General features: G+C 45.6%; 2 protein-coding genes and 1 long non-coding RNA gene across 20 annotated transcripts in view; 1 reads left to right on the forward strand and 2 right to left on the reverse strand.

Moving 5' to 3' along the window:
• LOC308195067 (uncharacterized protein) overlaps positions 1-24,154 on the reverse strand; it is a 1,623,621-nt gene that overhangs the window by 450,601 nt on the left and 1,148,866 nt on the right. The window lies entirely within an intron of this gene.
• Positions 5,654-8,346, reverse strand: HIPK4 (homeodomain interacting protein kinase 4). The gene is made up of 2 exons (XM_080591873.1): positions 6,807-8,346; positions 5,654-6,333 (listed from the first exon to the last, which is right to left on the reverse strand). Exons 1-2 carry the CDS (start codon positions 8,227-8,229, stop codon positions 6,305-6,307), a joined length of 1,452 nt encoding a protein of 483 aa, XP_080447999.1. The 5' UTR covers positions 8,230-8,346; the 3' UTR covers positions 5,654-6,304.
• Positions 8,434-14,051, forward strand: LOC308195077. Of its 2 annotated transcripts, none has more exons than XR_013951238.1 (3): positions 8,434-10,116; positions 11,010-11,046; positions 11,162-14,051. It is a non-coding gene; the product is annotated as an uncharacterized lncRNA (long non-coding RNA). The 2 variants fall into 2 exon arrangements; XR_013951239.1 differs by having other exon boundaries at positions 10,008-10,028.

The following is a 24,154-nucleotide window of genomic DNA, read 5'->3' on the forward strand; positions in this document are numbered from 1 at the left end:
AAAGTCCTGTGGGCTAGGGTCCCTGTACCCCCAGTGTACTGAAAGCCCTCTCACAGAAGGTCTCACAAAAGTCTTCCAGTACAAAAAAAGGTGTTATATAAAGATGGAGAATTATTTGTAAGAGATCTGAAAGGGAATTTGATGGAAAGAACTCTTGCATAATTTTGAAATTGGTAATGATATCATGGCCTATCCCATGGTAAAAGCCTGTGAAATTGGCTTGTTTGTTAAATCTACTCAAGCAGGAGAGGATAAAGTATACTTTCACATGCAAAAACAGTTTCGAATAACAAATCTGAATTATTAGGACTCATCAAATATCTTTCCTGGATGTGTGCAAGAGCAGAGAGATGCTAGGTGTCCTGCCCTGCTGCTCCCTTTTCCCTGATCCTCTGCTGCAGTCAGATGCATGTGAAGAACACACATGGTCAGAAAGAAAGGCTCCATGTTGGGCAGAGTTGAGAGGTGCTCTTAGATCTGACAACATGATGGTGGTACAGCATGAAACAGGATCAGTAGCTTTAATATAATCATAATCCCTACATTTTCCCTTGCAGCATGAGAGTCTGATAATACTCAGTGCTTGCTGAGCTTTCCCGGTTTGGCCACAGAGCATGCAAGGTTTATGTGAATCACTGTCAGAGGGCAAGTATAAATTGTGATAAGTAGCCTATATGTAAAAGCAGTATTTCTGCATCAAGTAATAATGCTGTGTTTCCTGGGAAATGAATGGTTGAAATCCATCCCTTGTCACACAGTAACACACACAATAAATGTAATTTTAAATCCATTATAATGCTGTCAAATACATTAAACAAAAATATACAGTGGATTTATCTACCAGAAGATTTACGGATTTCCTGAGTGGTACATCATTATTGGAACTGTCAATTTGAAAATAAAAATTGTCAAACCATCACTGGAACATAATAAGAGCTGTGACAGAAATACACAATAGCTACCAAGTTTTTTAAAAATAAAACCTTCAAAAAACCCAATCCACACACAATTATCACCTCTGTAGACTGCCAAGGAAGCAGTAAAGTACTGAAGGATACCAAAAAGCGAAGTGCAGTATCCAGCATATTTAACACCAGCACTGCACCGATTACTACATGTAAGCACCATTGAAGAGCAGACTGTTGTGCTTTTAATGATAGAATCCAAAGAGGCTTGTATACAAAAGAGATAAAGTCCCAGACAAAAGATGATCTAAAACTTCCTCGGAAGGGGGAGTGGAGAGGCAGGTGACCTATTCTCCGTAAACACCAGTGATAGGACCCGCGGGAACGGTGTTAAGCTGAGGCAGGGGAAGTTTAGGCTGGACATCAGGAAGAGGTTCTTCACCTTGCACACACTGGAACAGGCTCCCCAGTGAAGTAGTCACTGTACCAAGTCTGTCTGAATTTAAGAAGCGATTGGACTGTGCACTTAGTCACATGGTCTAAACTTTTGGGAGACCTGTGCGGTGCCAGGAGTTGGACTTGATGATCCTTATGGGTCCCTTCTAACTCAGGATATTCTATGATTCTGTGATGCTATGATCTTTTGTCCTCACATTATTTTGTCTCAGATTTGCACCCCTTGCTGGGCTTCTGACTGGTCAGCCTTAGACTTCTTTTCCTCCTTATTTGAGCTGAGAGAAGGGCAAGAAATAGCTTTGTCACAGTCTGCAAGTAATTATAAAAGAAAAGGTATCTTTCACATAGCTTTAGGTGAGCTTTTCCTACCTGAAAGCTTGCCAGGCTGATGTGTTCAAATCCCAGGAAGCCAGTTCCATACATTACTTAAACTTCAGAACAGTACAATCCCATTTTTTTCTTCCACATTCTTTACGATTCCTCCACCACATTATTTCCTGCCAGACACAAGCTTATATTGTGATGCTGTCCCACAACCCTAGGACTATTGCTCTCAGATTGTCTAGTAATTTAAGCACACTTTTTCTCATCTCCCAAATATTGCAGTTTCTCCAGATTTATGAATTGACCCTCCGAGTACATCTGGTAATTAATAGCATGCAGACACATAGCCAACATAAGTGATTCTATACAATTACTCTGAAATCTGTCAGAAAAACGATATATACAGTCCTGTTGCATTTCTCTAACTCATGTTCTTCACCATGCCTGGTCATCCTTTGAAGATAGGTGAGGATTTTTGAAGGAACATAGTATCCTTCGTTTTGACTTTTTTATTCTTTTTTTTTTTCTTTGCATCACACAAGCTCTCTTTCACAAGTAGTTCACCACCTATCTCATTCACTAGCTAAGTCAGATCCACTTGCAACAAAAGCATGCCTCTCCTTTCTTTCCAGGAGACTGATGCCCCTTACAACCTTTTTTTTTTTTTTTTTTTCCATTACATTTTTAAGATGCTACACCAACAGCTGTTTACAAGGAAGTTCTTGTGCTAGAGAACTGTTCCCTTTCAGGGTAGGGTTGGGGTTTCTCTGTGCTGTTACCATCTCAGTGCCTCACTGGGCTTCTCCTTGGATGAGAGTCATTTACTCCATTATTCTTCATGTTAATTGTATGTCAACTCTCAAAATTTCATTGGCCACAGAAGTGAAAGATAACAGAGAAAGCAGACGGTGTTTCTCATACAAAACGAGAGTTTACAGTTTCACACCTAGAAGCATAAAGAGACCTGAAGAGCTTGCTTATTAACAGGTCAGTAGGAGCCATAATAAACTCCAATATCTGATAGCTGAAGCAGGACTATATCTCAGATTGAAAGGAACCCTTGATTTATACAGGAAGGGCAGTTAACCATTGAAATGATTTGGCAGGGGCCATGATATCTGTGTCATTTGAAATCTTCATAACAATCTTGTGAGCCCTGAAAGACCTGATAATGCTTAGAGAAGTTACAAGTTTAATGCAGCGTGTGTGTCCTCTTCTCAGGCTTGTAGTCAGAAACAGGCCAGACTGACTGTCGGAATATTTACTGACCTAAAGAATGGATGCTTTACTTGCTGGATAGATAGGGTGGCAACAATTTCTGTTGGGTCAGTATTTCCTCAAGAGTTTGGCAATCTGGATATGAGCGTTTTCCGGGGCAGACATGTTCAGCAGCGGAGTGGGGGATGGTGGCGGGCATGGCTTTTTTTATTTTTTTTAGGGCTTTTTTCCTGCCCCGAGGTCCCTTGAGGCAACCGAGGAAGCCACCATGGCCCGGCAGCCCTCGTGAGGGCGGCTGAGAACGCGCGGGCGGAGCCGGCAGCACCCTCTGCCTGGGCCTACACAGCCGAGCTGTACAAGCAGCAACCCCAGCCATGGTCACCACCAGCTGGCAAACACTCAATAAAGCACTCACCAAAAAGACTGTGGTGACACAGACCGGGTGCCTGCCCAAAGATGCAGCAGTTCAGGCCTCTGGCTGCACGGAGTGCCTGAGCCAGCCGCTACCAATGGAGGCTGACGGAGATACTGCCTGCGTGAGGTGAAAGCAGGTGGAGGAGCCTGGTGGCAGAGCTCAAGGAGGAGATGGAGAGATTAAGGAGGTTTTTTTAGGGTTCTAATTAGGGTTAGGGTTAGGGTTAACACTTGAGCTGAAATGCTGTGTCTGTGTTTGAGTTGGGGTTGTGCCTTGGTGAGTGTGGGGGTAGTTTTTAAGTCAGTGCAGCAGAAGGCCAGGTTTCAGTGTCCTGTATTGTGTTTTGACCCATCAGCATAGCCTTTTGGTTTTCAGATAGCTTACTCAAGTGCGTGATTTCTCCTGCGAGTCATGTTACTACACTGAATTGATTTTTTTTTTTTGGCTTGTAATCTGTTATGCTCCTAGATTATTTTTGCCTATGTAAAGAAAGGTTTGAGCCCAAGGACCACATGTCCATCTTCTCGCAGAAGGGCAGCCCCAGCAGGATTTCGGGTGCCCGGTAGAAGCGGGTCTGGATGTAGGGCTCCTTGATGAAGCACACCTCGCTGAAGATGCAGGCCGAGCCAAAGTCCACCAGCTTCACGCGGAAAGGGTGACGCGCGTGGTCCACCGGCATGATGTTCTCCGGCTTCAGGTCAGCGTGGATGATGGCGAGCTCCTTCAGCTTGGCCAACGCCACCAGCCCTGCGCCACGATGGTGCGGATGTGCCGCACGGGCAGCGGCGAGAAGTTGTTCTTCTTCTGGAATTCAAAGAGGCTTTGTTCCAGCAGTTCAAAGACCAGGTAGGTGCAGGCACTGTCCTGGAAGGACTCGAGGAAGCGGACGATGTGCGCTGCCTCCGTGTCCACCGCCTGTAGCGCCCGCAGCAGCTTCACCTCGTTCCAGGCGCTCTAGCCTTGGTTGCCTTCGTTCCTCAAGATCTTAATGGCAACCATCTCTCCCGTGCTTCTCCGACAGCTCCTGGCCACTTCCCCGAATGTCCCCTTACCCACCATGTCCCCTTACCCACCATGTCCACAATATCATAGAGCTCCACCACAACTGCTCTCTCACTCCTCCTCCTCAAAGAGGAATGGGGAGAAAATATGATGAAAAGGGCTCAAGGGTTGAGATAAGGACAGGGAGATCGCGCAGTAATTATTGTGACGGGCAAAACAGACTCAGCGTAGGGAGGTAGTAAGATTTATTGTGTATTACTAACAAGCTAGAGAAGTGAGAAACAAAGGAAAAAAAACCAAAAGTACCTTCCCCCCCATCCACCCTCTTCCACCTCCTCCCCCCAAGTGGCACAGGGGAACGGGGGAATGGGGGTTATGGTCAGTCTATAGTGCTTCTTCTCTGCTGCTCCTTCTCGGTCACTCTTGTCCCCTGTGCTGTGGGGTCCCTCCCACGGGATGCAGTCCTTGCTGAACTGATCCGGTGTGGGCTTCCCACAGGCAGCAGCTCTTCAAGAACTGCTCCAGATATGGGTCCGTACCACGGGGTCCATCCCTCAGAAGCAAACTGCTCCAACCTGGATCCCCCACAGGCAGCAGCTCCTGCCAGGTCACCTGCTCCTGCGTGGTCTCCTCTCCACGGGCTACAGGTCCGGCTCGGAATCTGCTCCGGCAGGGGTCTTCCACAAGCCACAGCCTCCGTCGGTGCAGGTCCACCTGCTCCACCGTGGTCTCCTCCACGGGCTGCAGCGTGGAACCCTGCTCCACCGTGGTACTCCATGGGCTGCAGGGGGACAGCCTGCTTCACCATGGTCCTCACCACAGGCCGCAGGGGACTTCTGCTCTGGCACCTGGAGCATCTCTCCCCCTCCTTCTTCACTGATCTTGGCACCTGCAAGGCTGTTCCTCTCTCATCTCACTCTCCCAGCTGCTGTGTGGCGCAGCATTTTTTTCCCTGTCTTAAATATGCTCTCACAGAGGCACAAAACAACATCACTTATTGGCTCAGCTCTGGTCAGCAGTGGGGCCCTTACCTAACGTGGGGCAGCTTCTGGATTCTCACAGAAGCCACTCCTGTGGCCCCTTGCTACCAAAACCTTGCCACGTAAACCCAATACATTTAGGAAGCTCAACTTCAAAATCTATTCCTTCCTGTGACTGAGTACGATCTGTTGTCCTTAGAAATCTAGAGAATCCAGACAGAGTTGCTGCTGGAAATAGCAATCAGGGACAAGGCCTTTTCAGCCTTTCTAGGCATCTGGGTGCAAATCTAACAATTATTTCGAGATAGAACTGGGGGGGACATATGGGGGGGGGGACACACTGGGGAGGGGGGGGGGGTGTCACACCAAGGGGGACACACTGTGCAGGGACAGCTGTGGCCGGTGTTCAAGTGGGACTGGTGCTCTCCGTACAGCATGGACATCGGCGATGCGGGGTACTGGGAGCGGCTGTGCAGCTCCTGCTGTGAGGTGAGGAGGAGCAGACCCCAGCCGATCCCAGCACTATGCTTTGGGTGTTCTGGGGGGTACAGAGCACTTTTTGTAGACTTTTTGTTGAAATTAGAGGTGGGTGCCATACCTCTGGGTAGCACCTGCATCCTTCGTGCCACCCTGTGTGGTGTAAGCAAGCATCGGTCCCGGACACCCCGCGATCCTGGGACACCCTGCGGTCCCAAATCCATCTTGCACCCATCAAGGAGACTCAAAATGTTCATTCAACAGCAAACGCTTTATTGGGGAGCACTGCAATGGCCAGTGCCCACAAGGGTGGTACACCCACTCCCCCCAGCAGCACCCGGTGATGAGCGGAGCAGAGGGGTTGTGTGGAGGTGAGGAATAGGAAGGTCCGGGATGCTCAGAGGCGGGCGCAGGGTCTCTTGTCTCTCACTGGCAGCTCAGTGGCACTGCAGGTTGTGGGGGGCCTGGAGGACCTGCGAGTCCTGGTCCGATGAGCCGTGCTCAGGGCCGGTGATGGGATGGGGGTGTCAGGGCTGTTCCGTCTCATCAGGGCTCGCTGCAGGTGAGAAAAGCACCGGGGCGTGAGCAGCACGCTGTGGGAGGCCTGGGGGACATGTCACAGCCCGTGCTGTGGGTCTCTGTGTGGAGCTGGGGACCCAGGGATAGGGAGAACCCATGATATGGGGAGCATATGGGGACATGCAATGGCAGGGACCCCAAAATGCGTGATGTGGGGAGCACATGGGGACATGGGGCTGATGGGGACATGGAATGGCAGGGACCCCAGTACCCATGATGTGGGCCTGATGGGGACATGGAGAACCTGGGGCCCTGAGGAACCCGCAACACTCATGATATGGGATTCAGGGAGCGTCAGGGACCTGCAGCACCCATGACATGGAGCAGTGGGGGATATGGAGCACCAGGGGACATGGAGCACCAGGCACCTGGAGCACCCAGGCACCTGAAACCCCCGGGGGACCCCAAGCACCCTGGACTCTGTGCCAGCCCCCTGCCCCACAGTGGTACCTTGGCATGGGGCGAGGCGGACGCTCCCCCGTGCATGTTCTGCTCCTAGCTGCCACCTGGCCACGTCACCAGGAGGAGACCGTGGCCCCAACACAATCAGGTTACCCGAAACTGTGTTCCTCTTGCGGCGCTGTGGGTGCTGCGCTGCCCGGTGCCAGCTCCCATAGTGGCAGGGGATGGGGTGGCAGGCGCCGTGCTGGCTCTCCTCGCCTAGGCTGAGGTTGTCCATCTGGGTGGTGGCTCTCTTCACACTGCAATAGCCATGCTCTTCTGGTGGGAATGCGATGCCTTCTTCCACAGTCGGAGTGGCAGCGGCACCAGCAGCATCCTCGCGGGATGCCTGGGTGGCCTGCTGGCACAGCTGGTAGTACTGGGTGGCCTGGAAGCTGGACTCGAGCTGCCGCATGGAGATGAACGGGTGCTTGAGGGCGGTGCTGGGCGCGATCCTCTCGTGCGAGTCCCAGATGAGCATCCTCTGCACCAGCTCCACCATCCCGTGCAGGTCGCAGCGTTCGGCCAGCACCTCCTGCCTGGCGCCAAGCAGCGGCTGCACGTTGACTGCCACCATCTGCTCCAGCGAGGAGAGGATGTATCTCCTCCGCTCCACCGTCACCTTTGCCCCAACCACCATCACCTCTGGCTTCAGCTGCCAAGCTCCAGCCGGATCCGGCGCCCGCCGGAAGAAGCGCTGAGCTTTGCGGGCAGTGCACAGCAGCCTTCCTGGAGGCAAACCCTGCGTCTTGCAGATGTAGCGGACCTGCTCGTCCTCATTTCTGCCTGGATAGAGCGGCCTGCCCAGGTGGAGCTCGGCCACCACACAGCCCAAGGACCACATGTCCATCTTCTCGCAGAAGGGCAGCCCCAGCAGGATTTCGGGCGCCCGGTAGAAGCGGGTCTGGATGTAGGGCTCCTTGATGAAGCACACCTCGCTGAAGATGCAGGCCGAGCCAAAGTCCACCAGCTTCACGTGGAAAGGGTGACGCGCGTGGTCCACCAGCATGATGTTCTCCGGCTTCAGGTCACCGTGGATGATGGCGAGCTCCTTCAGCTTGGCCAACGCCACCAGCACCTGCGCCATGATGGTGCGGATGTGCCGCACGGGCAGCGGCGAGAAGTTGTTCTTCTTCTGGAATTCAAAGAGGCTTTGTTCCAGCAGTTCGAAGACCAGGTAGGTGCAGGCACTGTCCTGGAAGGACTCGAGGAAGCGGACGATGTGTGCTGCCTCCGTGTCCACTGCCTGTAGCGCCCGCAGCAGCTTCACCTCGTTCCAGGCGCTCTGGCCTTGGTTGCCTTTGTTCCTCAAGATCTTAATGGCAACCATCTCTCCCGTGCTCCTCCGACAGCTCCTGGCCACCTCCCCGAAGGTCCCCTTACCCACCATGTCCACAATATCGTAAAGCTCGCCACCCGCCACCAACGTCATTATGGCTGGGGAGGGGACGAGGTTGGACAGGGACGGACAGGATCGTCCCCACGATGCTCCCCCAGGGACCCAATTCTGGGCCGTGGTTCTGTCACTGTTGCACCGGGGCAATGGCCGTTCCCATGGCCACCCCCCCCCCCCCCCCCCCGCCCTCCAGCTCCCCCCATGGATGTGCTCAGGACCAGTTCTCACACTGACCTTTATTCCAGCAGCACCAAGGTTTGGGGAACGAAAGCAGATAATTTTCTTATTTACCTTATGACATACTACAGAACTCCTCCATACTTGTTCAGCCACAGGAGGACTCCAGTGTGCCCGAGAGAGCACTAGAGAGCCCTGCGAGGCCTCCAGAGGCCACTAGATTCCAGGAAGTGTCCTTATTTTGCTTCTAGTGTTCAATAGCAGGCTCGTAGGGCATCCTAGAGTGCCCTGGGAGGCCTCTAGGGCATCTTAGAGGACAATGGGCATCACTGGCAGGCTTTCTGGGGCAGCTAGAGGGTACTGGGTGGCCCTGATGGACCTGCGGAGGATCTAGAGTGCAGCAGAGGACCACAGGAGGCCTGCAGTGTGCCCAAGAGTGCACTAGAGAGCCCTGCGAGGCTTCCAGAGGCCATTAGATTCCTGGAAGAGTCCTAATTTTGCCTCTAGGGTGCAAGAGGAGGCTTGTAGGGAACTCTAGCGTGCCCTGGGAGACCTCTAGGGCATCCAAGAGGACACAGGGTGTCACTGGGAGGCTTTCCAGGGGAGCTAGAGGGCACTGGGTAGCCCTGGTAGACCTGCAGAGGATCTAGAGTGCAACAGAGAACCACAGGAAGCCAATTTCTCCCATCAAAAAGTGCTCCCAACGGAAGCATCTGCCTTGGGGTCAGGTGAGCGGCTGAGGTAAAGGAGCGGATGAGAGCAACTGTCCTTGGAGTGCTGTGGCTTTTGCTGCTGCGGCTGCTTTCTCTTTTGTTTAGCAGGTGCCACAGGCAAGGTGGGCTGTGATAGTCTAGAACAGGAGCAAGGCAGGTCACTTGAATGCTGCACGGTTCCTGAGGAGGTGTTGTAGAGGAAAAAGGTTGTCTGGAATTGCAGTTCCTTATGGCAGTCATATTCCGTAGGTGAGGAGGTGCCTGAAGTGCCATCCCGTGCAGCCTGAGCATGCCTCGTTGAGGATGAAGCCTGCTTTCCAGCGGTCACCAAAGCCAAGGTCGAGCTGAAATGCTGTGTCTGTGTTTGAGTTGGGGTTGTGCCTTGGTGAGTGTGGGACTAGTTTTTAAGTCGGTGCAGCAGAAGGCCAGGTTTCAGTGTCCTGTAGTGTGTTTTGACCCATCAGCACAGCCTTTTGGTTTTCAGATCGCCTACTCAAGTGCCTGATTTCTCCTGCAAGTCATGTTACTACGCTGAATTGATTTTTTTTGGCTTGTAATCTGTTATGCTCCTAGATTATTTTTGCCTATGTATAGAAAGGCTTGAGCTAATTTCAGCTGAAATAGTTTCAGTTACTTGCTTGGTCATATTGTTCTTTCAATATTCAAAGCTGAAGCAAAAGCACAGGAATTGTTGCTTCTAGAAACAGCCCAGTTCTCTTGTCTGCACTCTGCACACTGTTGAGCTAAGCCAGATAAAATAATTATAATAAGTAAATAAATAAATAAACACATAGAGCTGCTACTCCTCCTGCTGTCTTTCTCCCTTCTTGTGCTTCACCCCTCCCCTTTCCCAGGTGATTGGGGTGGGTGTCAGGTGGGGCCTGATGGTATATGAGCCACAGGCATCCCACCAGAGAGCTTTTTCTGCCTGAGCTGCTCTTTGGGGTAAGTGCTTTGTTTTTCCTTCAGTCAGTTGCAGGGTTCTTTAGGTGGATCAGAGCCTATGGACTGATGCGTTTCCAAGTTGAGAGAGGTAAGCACATCTTTTTGAGGTAACAACTAGTAGGATCTTTTAGAGTAAAGCAATCTATATAGTAGTAGGTGCCTTTATTGCATGCAGCTCTTCTTCAGGTGAGTAATTCTTATAGCATGTTTACAGATAGGATGACAATGTTACTTTGCGTGTTTGCTTTGTGGTTCTAGGTCTCTTCTGATTTTTGCAGAATTACAGGGCTTACTGTGAACGTGACCTTATGTCTTAATCTGTACGTCAGATATTATCAAATTTACAACCTAGGTGGTAAAGTGAGGGAGTAGGGTTTAGGGGAAAAGAATATATCCTCCAAGTTCCCTGTGCCAGAATGTACCTGAAAACAGCAGCAGTAGGCACATAAGGTGTAGTCTTCTTCAGGGTTAGGGGCAGTTTGCTATATTTTTGGAGTTTTTTCCTGCTGTTTTGCTGGCTGTAGAGTCTTTAGACCTTGTAGCCTTCTAGATTTTAAGTGTTTGGAATTCACTTAATAGAGGGATGTTTAGCAGAAGTTCCTGGTCAACTTGTTTTTGGGACATGGTGGGGTATGCTTCTGTTTTTGTGTTATATTTTAATCTCTAGATATATCAAGCCATTTGTGTAACACTCCAGAGGATTCACAAAGAGTTTTAGTACGCACCACAAGGGGCTTGACCACATAGGTGCAGTATTACCAAGAGACTGAGCAGGGTCACCCTTTTTAGCTGTAAAGGATAAGTCCGTGATTACCCCTGATGGGGCTGCTGTGCATTCATGATCTGTTGGCATTTGTGGACCTGAGTTTTGTTTTTTTTTTTTTTTCTGGCTCTGGTCTTTGTGCTTGAGTCCTGTGCAAGGAGCTGTACTGTTTGTGTGTCCTGACTGTCTCTGTTTGTTTCTTGTGGCCTAGGTCATAGGCACAGACTAAGCTGGAAGCTTGAACGAGGCACGAGGGTGAGTGGATGGCACTGTGGGCCGTGAGTTGGTCGGTTGCTTTTGTTAGTCTGTTTTGCCTGGTGGGCAGGCTTGGTAAGCACCTTGCGACAGCAGTGTGCATCTCCTGCCACAGTCCTGTGTCATGCCAGACATCAATGGTTCCGGTTCCTGAAATACTGGAGAAGCCTCAAAGTGCAAGAGGAGCAGGGAGCATGATGCATCTCTTTGGGACATTAGGTGAGTGAAGCGATGGTACTGTGTTGGGGGACATGGGTCTGGGGCTTGGCTGTTGGAGTAGGGGAGGAAAGAAGAGGAGTGGGTATAGACTGTTTTGTGGATTGTCACGTTTACTGTTCTTTCTCCTTGATCTAACCACTGTGACCTTGGCTTGGCATGGCGAATGGAAGCACTAAACCTCGATCGGGAAGGTGAGTGGAGAGAAGTTGAAAAATGAGTGTGGTTTTTGGTTTGGTAGTCTATCGATCCACCTCTGGGTGACTCCTCTTTTCAGGGGATGAAGAAAAAACTGTCAACATCCTAGTAGGCCTCCATGGGTTCACGCTGAGGATGGATTCTGACCCCTGAGAATCAAGTCAAGGGGCAAATACTGTGTGTGGTGGGGGAGGCAGAGAGTTGTCTACCGGTGGTCTATCTGACTTAAGTAGCAGAGCAGGTCAGTTGACTACTGTTTTACTTCTGAGGAGGGTGTTGCAATGGAAGAAGTTTGGCTGGTGTGCTGGTGCCTGATGACGATTTGTTTCTGCAGGTGAAGAGGAGCCTTGTGCCTGAAACAATGTCCTGCCTGTTCTTTGTGTTCCTTGTTGAGGATGGAATCTGCCTCCCAGCATTCCCAAGGGGGCAAATGCTATGTTTGGGTTGGGGTTGTGAATGGACACATAGGGCAAGGATATGTGCTTTTAAGTCATTGCAGCGGATGGGGCCTTTCAGGATTGGTCACAGTGAGGCAGAGAGAGGGTGTGTGTGGGGGCCTGCCAGGTACGCCGTGAGCATGCGCCATGCAGGGCGGTTCCAGTTTGAAAAGCGAGAAAGTGCAGAGTCCTATTGTGTGTGGGGTTGCGTAAAGACTCCCAAAGGGAGTTCAGATGTACCCAAAGGCTTCCGTTGGGAGCACTTTTTTTGTTGGGAGAAACTGGTGATGTTAGTGTTTTTTAGGGTCCCTTATCAGGGAGTGTGAGCAGGAATTAGGCCTGGTGGAGTCACTCCCTGCCGTTCCTGAGAGAAAGGCACCAGGGACACACACCTGAAATAGTGGTGGGCCCCCTGCCCTGTTGATTGTCAGTCAGAGGGATTGGACCTGGGAGATGAAGAAGAATGGAAGCAGGTCCTGGCTCAGCATTGCAGGTGAGCCCCCTCCCTACCTGCCTCGCCTCCCCAGGTGCCCTTATGCAGTAGGTTTGAGGCCATGGAGCTCAAGGGACAGGGTGGTGAGGATGTGGGGAAAAGTCCACCCAGGAGGCTGTCTGGGGCAAGGAAGTCGACTCCACACCTCAAGAGTTCCTCCACCAAGAAGAAAAGAAGGGTAATGGTCATAGGCGACTGCCTTCTGAGGGGAACAGAGGGCCCCATATGCCATCCAGACCCTACCCGTAGGAAAGTCTGCCGCCTTCCTGGGGCCCAGGTCAGTGACAACACCAGGAAAAATCCTGGCCTTGTTTGTCTGTCTGATTGTTACCCCTTAGTGATAATTTGGGCTGACAGAAATGAAACAACTGAGAGAAGCCTGAAGGCTACCACAAGGGACTTCAGGGGACTGGGGCAGTTACTAGACAGTGTGTGTATGTGCAGGTGGTGTTTTCCTCTATCCCTTCAGTGGTGGGGAGGGATAATTGAGCAGATGTGGAAAGCCCAGCTGATCAATACATGGCTGAGAGACTGGTGTTTTCACAGGATTTTTTTTTTGATCATGGGGAGGTTTACTTGGCACCTGACCTGATGGCTGCTGATGGGTCCCACCTGTACCAAGGAGGGAAATGTACTCCAGTCCAGGAACTGACAGGGCTCATTGAGAGGGCTTTAAACTAGGTATGAAGAGGGACGGGGGGAAATAAGACTTGATAGAGATGAGTCGCGCCATTGCCCTCACCCTCAACCCTGGGACTGCTCCCGCAGGCTCAAGTGCATCTACACCAATGCACGCAGCATGGGCAACAAACAGGAGGAGCTGGAAGCCATTGTGCAGCAGGCAAACTGTGACCTAGTTGCCATTACTGAAACGTGGTGGGACCACACTGACTCAAGTGCTGCAATGGATGGCTACAAGCTCTTCAGAAGGGACAGGCATATAAGGAGGGGTGGTGGCATGGCTCTCTACATCATACTGCTTAGGATCATGGTTTAGTGGGTGACATTGGTAGTGGGGTGATTGTTGGACCAGATAATCCTGAAGGTCTTTTTCAACCTGAATGATTCCATGATTCCAACTCTGGAATGTAACGAAGTTGAATGATATTCTCTCCACTGAATTCCCTGCCTTGAGGATCAGGAGTTTTGAAGCCATCCACACTGGCTTTAATGAGACCTAGTGAGAAGTTTAAAGGTGTGTGAAACAAAATAAAGTGAAGTTACTACAGCTTAGCGATTGCACTGTGGTTTAGATTAATGCATTCTGGATAGCATTTGCTGGTGGTAAAGGATGCTGCTATAGTCAGCTCCAGTAGGTCAGCTGATGCATGATATATCATTAAGGTGTGTTAAGCTTTGCATCTTCATGCTAAGCTTTTCCCAGCTCTTGGTGTATCCTAGAGTAGGATCATTTTCATATTATTAGCCTGCAACAGTATACCTTTTGATTGTAACTTTCTTTAGCTTTGTAAAACTTTACTTGGTTTCTTAATATTATTAATAACCTCCTTAAGTTATGGTGCTCTATAGACTGCTTTGAGCTGATGCCCAGAATGTCCTTGGCTGGACAGATTATTTGCTGTTGCTGGACCTGTATCCCAGACATACAATCCAGTGTATTGAACACTGTTACCTGTACAATATTATTTATTAACTTTGCTTTACAGATGGTAAATTGAAGTGATGAAGTGGTAGTGAGTGGGACTTTCATGAACCCAGCATGCTTACTCTTGCTTCAAAAAGGAAAACTTCAGTAGCTCTGGTAATTGAATCAAACTCTCTCAAGCAGAAACACCACTGAAGCCATAGGAGCACCCTTGCTTTTGTCACTTCTTTTGCACGGGAAAACCCAAAAGCCGAAGCGCTTTTTGTAATACCAACATAATGTGGCTTTATTTGCACACTGTTGTCCTATCACTTTTGAAATCCTGGCAGACAGTGATAGGCATCCTGCTTTGGCTGTGTACATCTGGTCACCCTCGAATGGAGCCAGTGATGCTAATTAATTCTAGCAGTACACAACGCCTTGTTCTGTTCTGTCATAATTCACTGAAGGCGGTGAAAGCTACACCCCTCTCTGTGAGGTTTCAAGCAAGCACGTGACTGGAATACTACTTCATGTGTATTCCACATTCTTCTTTAGCCTTGATTTACCTCAAATAAAAGTTCAATTCAGACGAAAAGTTCAAGCAGATGAATTTAGCCTGCTGAATAGGCCTTTAACTACAAGAAAAGATTACTATTTAATGAAAACAACATGAATTTTGTTTGTTACATTTTAACTAAAAATAGTTTATTTAAACTGAAAAATAAATAACATAACCTAAAAATAAGTAAACTAACCAAAAATAAATAAAATACTGTCTTCACTCTCTTCACCTTCTACCCCTCTGTACCAAAACCAAAAAAAAATTAAAAAAAAAAATCAGAGGCAAATACCTTTCAGTTCCCATGAGGTTTAAATGGCTAATAGCCTTAAGTGCCTTTGAAAATAACTGGATTAATGGCAATGCTGTTTTAATAAGAGTGGCAGCAAATACCTCACACCAGCAGAAATAGAGAGTCTTGGGTTAAAGTGATATATTCAGCACAGATATCATTTAGCTTCTTCCAAAACTGGATTCATTTTCATACCAGATTGTTGCATAACATGCTTTTAAAAGAAAAGCACACCTATTGGACTCCAAAGCTGGATGGAAAGACATTGCTAAGCGAAAACGTTATTTCAATGACAACAACAATCTACCAGAATATTTGGGGGTGGGAGGGCAACAGATGACAGGGAGGACTGGTTAAACACACCCACGTTAATTTCTGTGCACACCAGATCATGTTATTAAAGTCAATTAACTGGCTTTTTAATTTTTCCTGTTGGATATCACCAAATATTGTGGTGGCAGCAGCAAGAGAAGGGTGACTAATAACTCAACAGTAATTTCCCTAGTGCCTGTAAATAACAAACATTGTTAGCAAATGAGTGATGGAGGTCAATGGGCCATACAGCCATTAGATGGTTTAATGATATGCTGCAGGTTATCTCAGGGCACAGTGCACTAACGACATTCTCAGCCTTCCCTGCAGCAAATAACCTCTGCAACCTGAGATAAGCAGTCACACTGCGCAATACAATATAATAGAAAATGACCCCAATGAGAAATTTCTCTTCTGTTTGACATTTAATGTTCTAGCATCCATCAAAATCTGTCCTGAAAAGAGTGCTGTCCTTCTTAAATCTGTTTTTGTTAATTGAGAAGCTCGTAAAGGGCAGAAACCAAATGTCCTCAGACTTGTGGCTTATGGGTAAAGAGGTAATCAAGTCAGTTGGAGAAGAATGCCTAGCATGTAGCATTTTGTTTTGCTTTTCTGGCAGTTGCTTGGTCCTTGAAAAGACATAGTCCAAGGAGAAGTATAAACAGTATGGTCTGTTTTGTGCTGTAGGATATACTGAAAAATCATAGCAGACCCTGCAGTCTTGAATATTTTGACTTTATGAAATCTGTTGGGTCACTTCTCAATGGTACATTTTTGGAGTAAGATGGTAATCCAAGTTACCATGGATTTGGGACCAGCATGTTAGGTTGGTGTAAAATGGCAAATTAACTTCAGTGCTACCACACAGTTGAAGGGAACCTAGTAGCAGGTGCCAGGTAATCAGCCATGGTGCGGAAAGAGTGATTTCTCTGGATCTGACTGTAGCTTCAGAAACACCATACTGTGTACATAGACCCTGTTTTGCTTAAACCAGAAGACCATATACAGCATTCACTCTTTGTTGCCCCTTCTGTGTCAGTACAGAAAGGTGGCAGATCATCCTCTTGATTTCTGTGGATAGGAGAAGGTAAAACTAGAGGTGCAAGACTATATGAAACAAAGACCTGAATAACGCTGTGGCAAAAAAAAAAAAAAAGAGACAAGCAGTCCCAGACTTGGAGTTTCTCAGAAGAGAAGCTAAAGATGAAACAGAAATGACTCACTTGAATTCCTTCGTCACAAGGACATTTAAGAAGAGGCAATATATCTACTCTTTGATTAGAGTAAGTTAAATATTTAAATATTTCATAAGGTAATTTTTATTCAGTGTTAACAATATTGTAATTTAAAAGGAAAAAATGCATTAGAAAAGAGGGTCTGAGAAAACAAACAAAATGGAGTGGAGACTGAGGAGCCACTGCATTAGTTACAGGAATTCCCTTTCTCTAGCAATGGGAAGGCTAGCTAGCAAGGTCATGTGCTGGAAGCCATTTACTTCATATGATCCGTATAGCCTGTTACTCTATTCCTTTTTAATCTGGTGATCAGTTAATGTATGACTGCTGCGGTTTGCCTTCTTACCTTTTGTTGCTGCCTGACCACCCAGAAGTAGTAGACGTATGCAGCAAGGACACTTACTTAATAAGCTGAAGACTCTGTAATCACACTAAATTTCCAATGTCTTAATGTGAGACTAAAACTGTAAACTCAGTATTACAGTTGTATCAAAGTCTTAAAACTGAAGAAGCAATGTTTTCATGATGAAATACCATCTTTGTGCCCTGTTCAGTGTCTATACATATTTTGAAAAATTCATTAGATCAGGTTACTGGAAAAGTCAGATAATAAATTAGAAGTGGATACATTAGTTAGAAATATTTTTTCTCTCACACCTATATTCTGTACACAGTCTTTTCACTTGTCCATCCATCCCAGCCTCCTAGCAGGTGCTTTGCACAATAGTTCCCCCTGGTACATCCACCCTGAAGTAGTACCTGAGAAATAATAGTTAAAGTTGCAACATAGATCATCCATTTTTGATAAATGTTATGTTAGAACACTGCTGGGAAAGTCCATGTGCAATTTACCTGACTTTCTGAGAGGAGGAATGCAGAAAGGAATATGAACACCCAACATTTTGTACACATAGTGAGACAAGTAAAAAGAGGACAAAAACTGAAGTGAAATTTAATATATGCTATGGATCAGACTTGTTCACTTATCAGGCTACTTGGTGAGTGAGATTTCCAAAGGGCTCAACACTCAGCAGCTCCCATTTGGAATAATTGGGCCACTTTACTTCCAATGTCAGGTAACACAATTCAGTACTTACTGAAGATCTTACTTGACTTTGATCTTAAATTTTCAAAAGTTTCCTGATGACCACAAGGCACATCTAGCTTCCTTTTTTTTTAATAGTACCATGGATTAACAGACCAGCCCAACCTGGGTGCCACTGCATTGATTTTTTTTTTCTCCTGTAGCTTTGAAGGCCTTCCCAGTCCCTTACTTGGGCAAAAGTAGTAGTCATTCCAGCAACAAGATTATACATCCTCTTGTTGATAACTAAATTGCTCTTGTTGACTTAATTTTAAAGAAGCCATCATGAAAGTCACAGGTTCTTGGTCTTGCAGGATTAATCTGATTAATCCAATTACTTGGAAAACACCTGGGAGCAGATGAGAATGTGACTTCCAGAATAAAACATTCATCATATTTATAAGTGTCTCTCTCTTGCAAGTGAGATTTCATTCCTTTATAGTGCTCATTCTCACTAAAAATAATAACAGCCAGCAAATATTACTTCTCAAGAAAACATCAACGTACTGCAAGGGGGTTGCCAGCAAGCAAAAGAAAGGCTTAATGCCAAATAGCCAGCAAGGATTAGACTATCTATCTCGCACAAAAAGGAGAAATTCTGTGTCAGAGCATGAGCTGGGGAAGGGGATGAGAAACAGAAGTTCATGTCCTCAGCACCCTACAGTGGCTCCAGGAAAGAGAGGGGGAGTGACAGGGAGTAGAACTCACTGGGGCAGATTTTGACAGATGGGGGTAAGCCAGCCTCTGCGCAGCACCGCCAGCCAAAACACCTAGATCTCAGATCCAGGAACAGCCTGTTGCAACACCCTTTTCTCCAGGGTGATAATGCACAGATACACCAAGCTCCTAGTCTCTCCCCTCACCCACCTTTTCTTTGAGTTGCTGTTTTTCAGTGTATCTAACAGAAATCAGTGTCTCTCAGTGGCTTCCAGAGCCATGCCAGAACTCTGCAGCATGGGACCATACCCATCCCAGTACTGCTCATTTAACACAGCTGGGGAGTCAGGGGACCTGGCACACATTTGAGCTGGGGCAGGTATACACCACCTCAAACTGGAGTAAGCTCTTGGAGTGCAAGTGAATACTTCTTGTTTTAAAATGCTTTCCACAGCCTTAATAGTGTAGATCAGTTTATAAAGTCCAGATCCTGGACCTCACCCTGATACCCAGCTCCTACAACTGAAAGGACAACAAAAGCCTTAGGTAGAGGCTTGACAAAATCCCTCAAGCTTATCCCCACTATATTTTCAACCTACTGTGCTGAGATCTGTCTTATCTACAGCCCCTAGTTTATTCTATTTTATTACTGCTAAGTACCTGTTTTTAAATGCTATAAGATCCATCTCTTTTCCTCCTCTCTTCCTCATTAGCTAGATGAGGCACAGAGTGAAAGGCTTCCTTCAGAAAAGCAAATTCAAATGATGTTTCCTGATTTTTCACACTTTACGGTACATACAGCAAAACCTATTGAAACAACCATGGTTTACCAAGAACAGATGCAAGATGTTTTTGTTTCCTGAATACTATGACAGCTGTCACTGCAAATGTAGAGGAGGACAACATGATATGGATGACAGATGTATGAGACAGTAAACAAGGTAGTGCCAATTGCAGACGGTCCTTCTAATTTGGGTAGAACTTGCGACAGTAATTTAATGTCCTGATCTGGAACCCGTTCAGGTTTTGTTTTTTTTCTCAAAGCCTTCTAAACTGCAATACTTAATTATCTGGGATTTTACATTTTGGGGGAGGAGGAGTAGGAGAAATGGCCTTAAATGGGAGTTATTCTCTTTTAAAACCCCTCTTACTCTACAGCAATCGATCACATAATTATGTATAATACATTCTGGTGCAATTCAACCTTTGGCCTATACTACACGGGGGAAATTAACCGGTAGAGCTATTCCATAATAACTTCCATTATAGCTGTTTTGGTGCAATTTAACTATTCTGGAATAACTCCCTAGTGTGGACATTCAGTTCCAGAATAAAAGTGATTTTATTCCAGAATAGTTACTCTTCTTCCAAAGGGGAATAATCACTCCAGAATAAAATCACTTTTATTTCAGAATCATATATGCAGGGAGTTGTTAGGGTATAGCTCCCCCACAGTTATTCTAGTGCCAATTAATTTTCTCGTGTACACAAAAACCTTAGTAGTCTTCAGCAATACTCTGTCTTATTATACTTAGCTGTGTTTACATGGTAATCTGCATAAAATTAAGGACTGAAATTTAAACAGAACGTGTTAAGCTGTGCTAATTTTCTTCTTTACCTTGTCTCATGCATAGAAAATCAAGATTTTCTAAGAAATTCATATCTAATCTGAGGGAGAAAAAGATCTGCTTGAATACTTCCCCCTGCATAATTTTTTTGATATAATCTATCAAAGCAATCTGAGGTTTATTTTCTACAATTTACAAAAAGTAGTGCAACAAACAAACATAAGTGTACACACAAAAATATTTTGGATTTGAGACTTTACTTGGTAACATGTAAAAATGATTGCAAAGGCAATCTGAAAATAATTATACTTTGGTCATAGTAAAGTTGTAGCTCAAATGAACTGAAAGTCTTAAAGCACAAACTTGAAGACATGATTAATTCATTGATTTTCATAAGTGTAAAGTAAAGAGTAACGATGATAATTTGATTTTCATGGCTGAAGTTGTCGTCTTTCAGCAGTATTCACTAGCATTTTAATAACCTTTTAACCAAGGCTATGGCAAAAGTTGGGAGTTCTTAAGGTTAGCATTTGATTGTAGCTCAGATTGCAACAGGTCTGGAGAAGTTTGGAGAGAGATCCTACTCAGTTAGCCAGAGGCTTACTCTGAAACAGACTGATGGCAAAAGAAATGTTCACATTACATCTCATTCATATCCTGAGTTTGGGTCAAGATGCAGATGAATTAGCATTTAATGAGAATTTTTCAGTTTCTCCAGTTTCAGTGACGAGAAACTGAAAATAAAAAGCAAACAAACTTAATTTTTCCTTAACATTAAGCACATTCCTGTCCATAAATTCAAAATGTAAATTTAAAAAAAAAAAAAAAGAGAGAAAGGAAAAAGTCTTTTAAGCATAAGTAATAGTTTTTGGTTTTGTTTAGTTTAGACAGTGAAGTTGGTAAACTAGTGTTTATTTGAGGTTAGAAATGTGCTTTCACAGTTATTCTGCTCTTCTGTGAAAATCCTACATTTTGAGTAGGATACTGACAGCTTCTGAGCTTCTTCTGTGAGGCACTCAGCACCTGTCAGAAGCAAGCCCTTAGGTATTTCCTCTTAACAGACAATTTCATTTTTTGAAGAAATATTAAATTGTTCTTTCACAGTGTAGCTACAGACTTTGTTCATGATAATTGAAACTTATTTTAACTTTATTAATCATTTTCTTTCATTTTTATTGTAAAGTTAGCTTTAAATGGAAAATTGTCCCGATCATACTGAAAGTAAATGAGGACATTTCTGCAAAATTCAAAGAGAGATATTTAGGATTATTTTGGAATTATTATCATAAACTTTACCTGGATTTTAATAATCATTTTTCTTTACCCAATTCACATCTGTGCTTTAGTTTCTACAATTTTTCGGTACTATCTTCTTGGAATGATGTAGTTGTATTGGTGTATTCAGAATAGAGGGCTTATATTTGGATTAATTAAGGTGTTGAATTTGATTATTTGGGAATCTTTTGTGGGAGCTGGTCAACGATTTTAGGGCCGAGATCTGAATCTATGTATATGATGCCTATCTTGGTTTTAAGTTTGTCGAAAGGCAGATTACACAATTGTCACTTGACTATCCATGTTGATTTAAAGCACAGCCTAGTCTTGGTCTGCAGAGGTTATCTAAAGTATGTCTTCTGCACATCTCTCCATTCTATAATATACTGTAGTAATTCAAAATCCATCTTAAAATGTCTCACCTGGGAGACGTTTTATTAAGCACATGAAAAAAAAGCTTTACAGAATGATGATTTTTTTTTTCCTAGATAGTGGTACATTACAAGAGCATACAAGCATTTATTTATATGGGTTTTTAAATACCCATATAAAAACAATTTACATTGGGATCCATTTCATTCAGAGATGTTTTCATTTAACAGATGGATACAGTTCTGCAAACAGCATTTGCACCTGCAATGTGAAGTAGCTATGCATTTTGGTGACAACAGACCTACAAAACGATCTGTGTCACACTGCTGTGCCCTCTCAGTATAACTTTTTCAATGTCATTATCAAATGCATTTGGAAAGCTGACTGAAAAGCCTAATAAGAAATATGATTAACCACTCCCTTGTCAAGTTATAGTTTTGTTTTGTTTTTTTTTTTACAGTGATGTCTGAAACTGGCATGTTTGTTCTGACCTAACATGTATCATTCAAAACCAGCCTATTTCTTCTGCCTTTTAATTGTTTTTATTTTGCCTAAGAATTTTGCATGCCTAATTTGAAACCAGAATGACTTTTTATAGACAAGTTTTAAGAGTCAACTTGATAAAATAGGATTAAAATTGTAACAGGTTTACTCTAAAACAGAATTAATATTCATTAAATTTCACATATATATATATATTTTTTTTTTTACAAAGCTCAATACAACTTTATTATACCAGTAAGAAAAGGTAACAAAATTGCATGTATCAAGTATGTGCTATTCACATAGAGAAAATAGAAACTTTAAGGGCAAAATAAGTGAATAAGTCTGTTTAAGGGATTTAGGGCTCTTTTTAAATATACAGATAGTAACAGTACACTCTGCATAGCGTTTCTGACATCTGCAAGCATGTTCTTGCACAGATATTTCTGCAAATAAACGCTGGGAACAAGGATGCTGGGGGAAGGCCAGATCATGCAGAGTCATGGTTGTAGAATTGGCCTTATTTGGCAGTAGAGACATTCACATATGGAAAAAATCAGATCTTGGGAAAGCCTGAGTTCAAAAAGCTCTAGGTCTTTGAAAGACCCAGGAGGGTAGCTGGGCTCACTAAAAGAAATAATTTGACAGGTTTAAAAGATGGAGACTCAGACAAGGAGCTATTCTGCAGTTGTAATAGGCAGTTTTCAGGATGGTAACTAAAATACCCTGGAGCTGGAGGTGAAGGACAGAGCCATGCACTCCTGCAGTAGTTAATTGATAGGAGGTGTCCCACTACCTTCAGTGATGAATAAAGGACATTTGGGAAACTGAAAACCAAAATAATACTAATCATACTACCTGATAAGAGGCACAACCAATTAAAAACCCCTCACCTTCAGTAGTTTGACTGGATTGTTTTTGTGCATTGGCAAAGATAACAAAACTCCTGTATTTACACTGCAAACAGATGGTGGCCCTAGAGTATGGTGAAGCAGCCACACACTTTCTCCTAGCATTTCCTAGCTAGAAATATGTGCATGTGCTTTATGCTTCCATCTAACCCTGTGTGAAATGTCTGATTTTCTGTGTGTGGGCAGTACCTTCACAGAAATTCTCAAGAGTTCAGATTTATTGAGTAAGAATAGCAGGTCTGCAGTTAACATTTGACTGGCACTTCTGCATGTTCAGAGTCAAACCAAAGGTCTGCCAAGCTGAAAGGTCAATGCCAGAAATCCCAGGCATGCACTGCTCCTTCCAACTGTAAAAACATTTCATCTGGGAAAAAAAAAAAAGGTGTCATAGAGAAGTCCAAATGCACCATAGTTAAAACTGATGGGTTTGTACTATTCAACAAATCATTTTCTAGGTCACCATCATTCTAGAAAGCTTCAGTTGATGTTGTGAAATGTACTGTGTGAGGCAAAGAAAGAGATTTAGTTATACTTACTAAAGAAAGGAATCATAGAATCATATTATGATTAGGGTTGGAAAAGACCTCCAAAATCATCTGGTCCAACCATCACCCCACTACCAATGTCACCCACTAAACCATGTCCCCAAGCACCACGTCCAACCTTTCCTTAAACACCCCCAGGGACAGTGACTCCACCACCTCCCTGGGCAGGCTGTTCCAATGCCTAACCACTCCTTGTGAGAAGAAATGTCTCCTCATTTCCAGCCTGAACCTCCCCTGGTGCAACTTGAGGCCATTCCCTCTAGTCCTATCGTTAGTTATCTGTGAGAAGAGACCAAACCCCAGCTCCCCACACCTTCCTTTCAGGTAGCTGTAGAGAGCACTAAGGTCTTCCCGGAGCCTCCTCTTCTCCAGACTAAACCACCCCAGCTCCCTCAGCCGCTCCTCACAGGACTTGTGCTCCAGGCCCTTCACCAGCTTCGTAGCCCTTCTCTGGGCACACTCCAGGGCCTCGATGTCCTTCTTGTAGTGAGGGGCCCAAAGCTGAACACAGCACTCGAGGTGCGGCCTCACCAGAGCAGAGCACAGGGGGACGATCACCTCCCTGCTCCTGCTGGCTGCACTGTTCCTGACACAAGCCAGGATGCCGTTGGCCTTCTTGGCCACCTGGGCACACTGCTGGCTCATGTTCAGGTGAGCATCGACTAACACCCCCAGATCCTTTTCGTCTGCACATCTTTCCAACCACTCTGCCCCAAGCCTGTAGCATTGCATGGGGTTGCTGTGGCCAAAGTGCAGGACCCAGCACTTGGCCTTGTTGAACCTCATCCCACTGGCCTCTGCCCATCGACCAGGTCCCTCTGCAGGGCATTCCTACCCTCCGGCAGATCGACACCCCCCTTTTCTGGGAAAGCCCTACTCAACA

This window comes from Anser brachyrhynchus, assembly GCF_964034855.1.
Source record: "Anser brachyrhynchus genome assembly, chromosome: 4".
NCBI lineage: Eukaryota > Metazoa > Chordata > Aves > Anseriformes > Anatidae > Anser > Anser brachyrhynchus.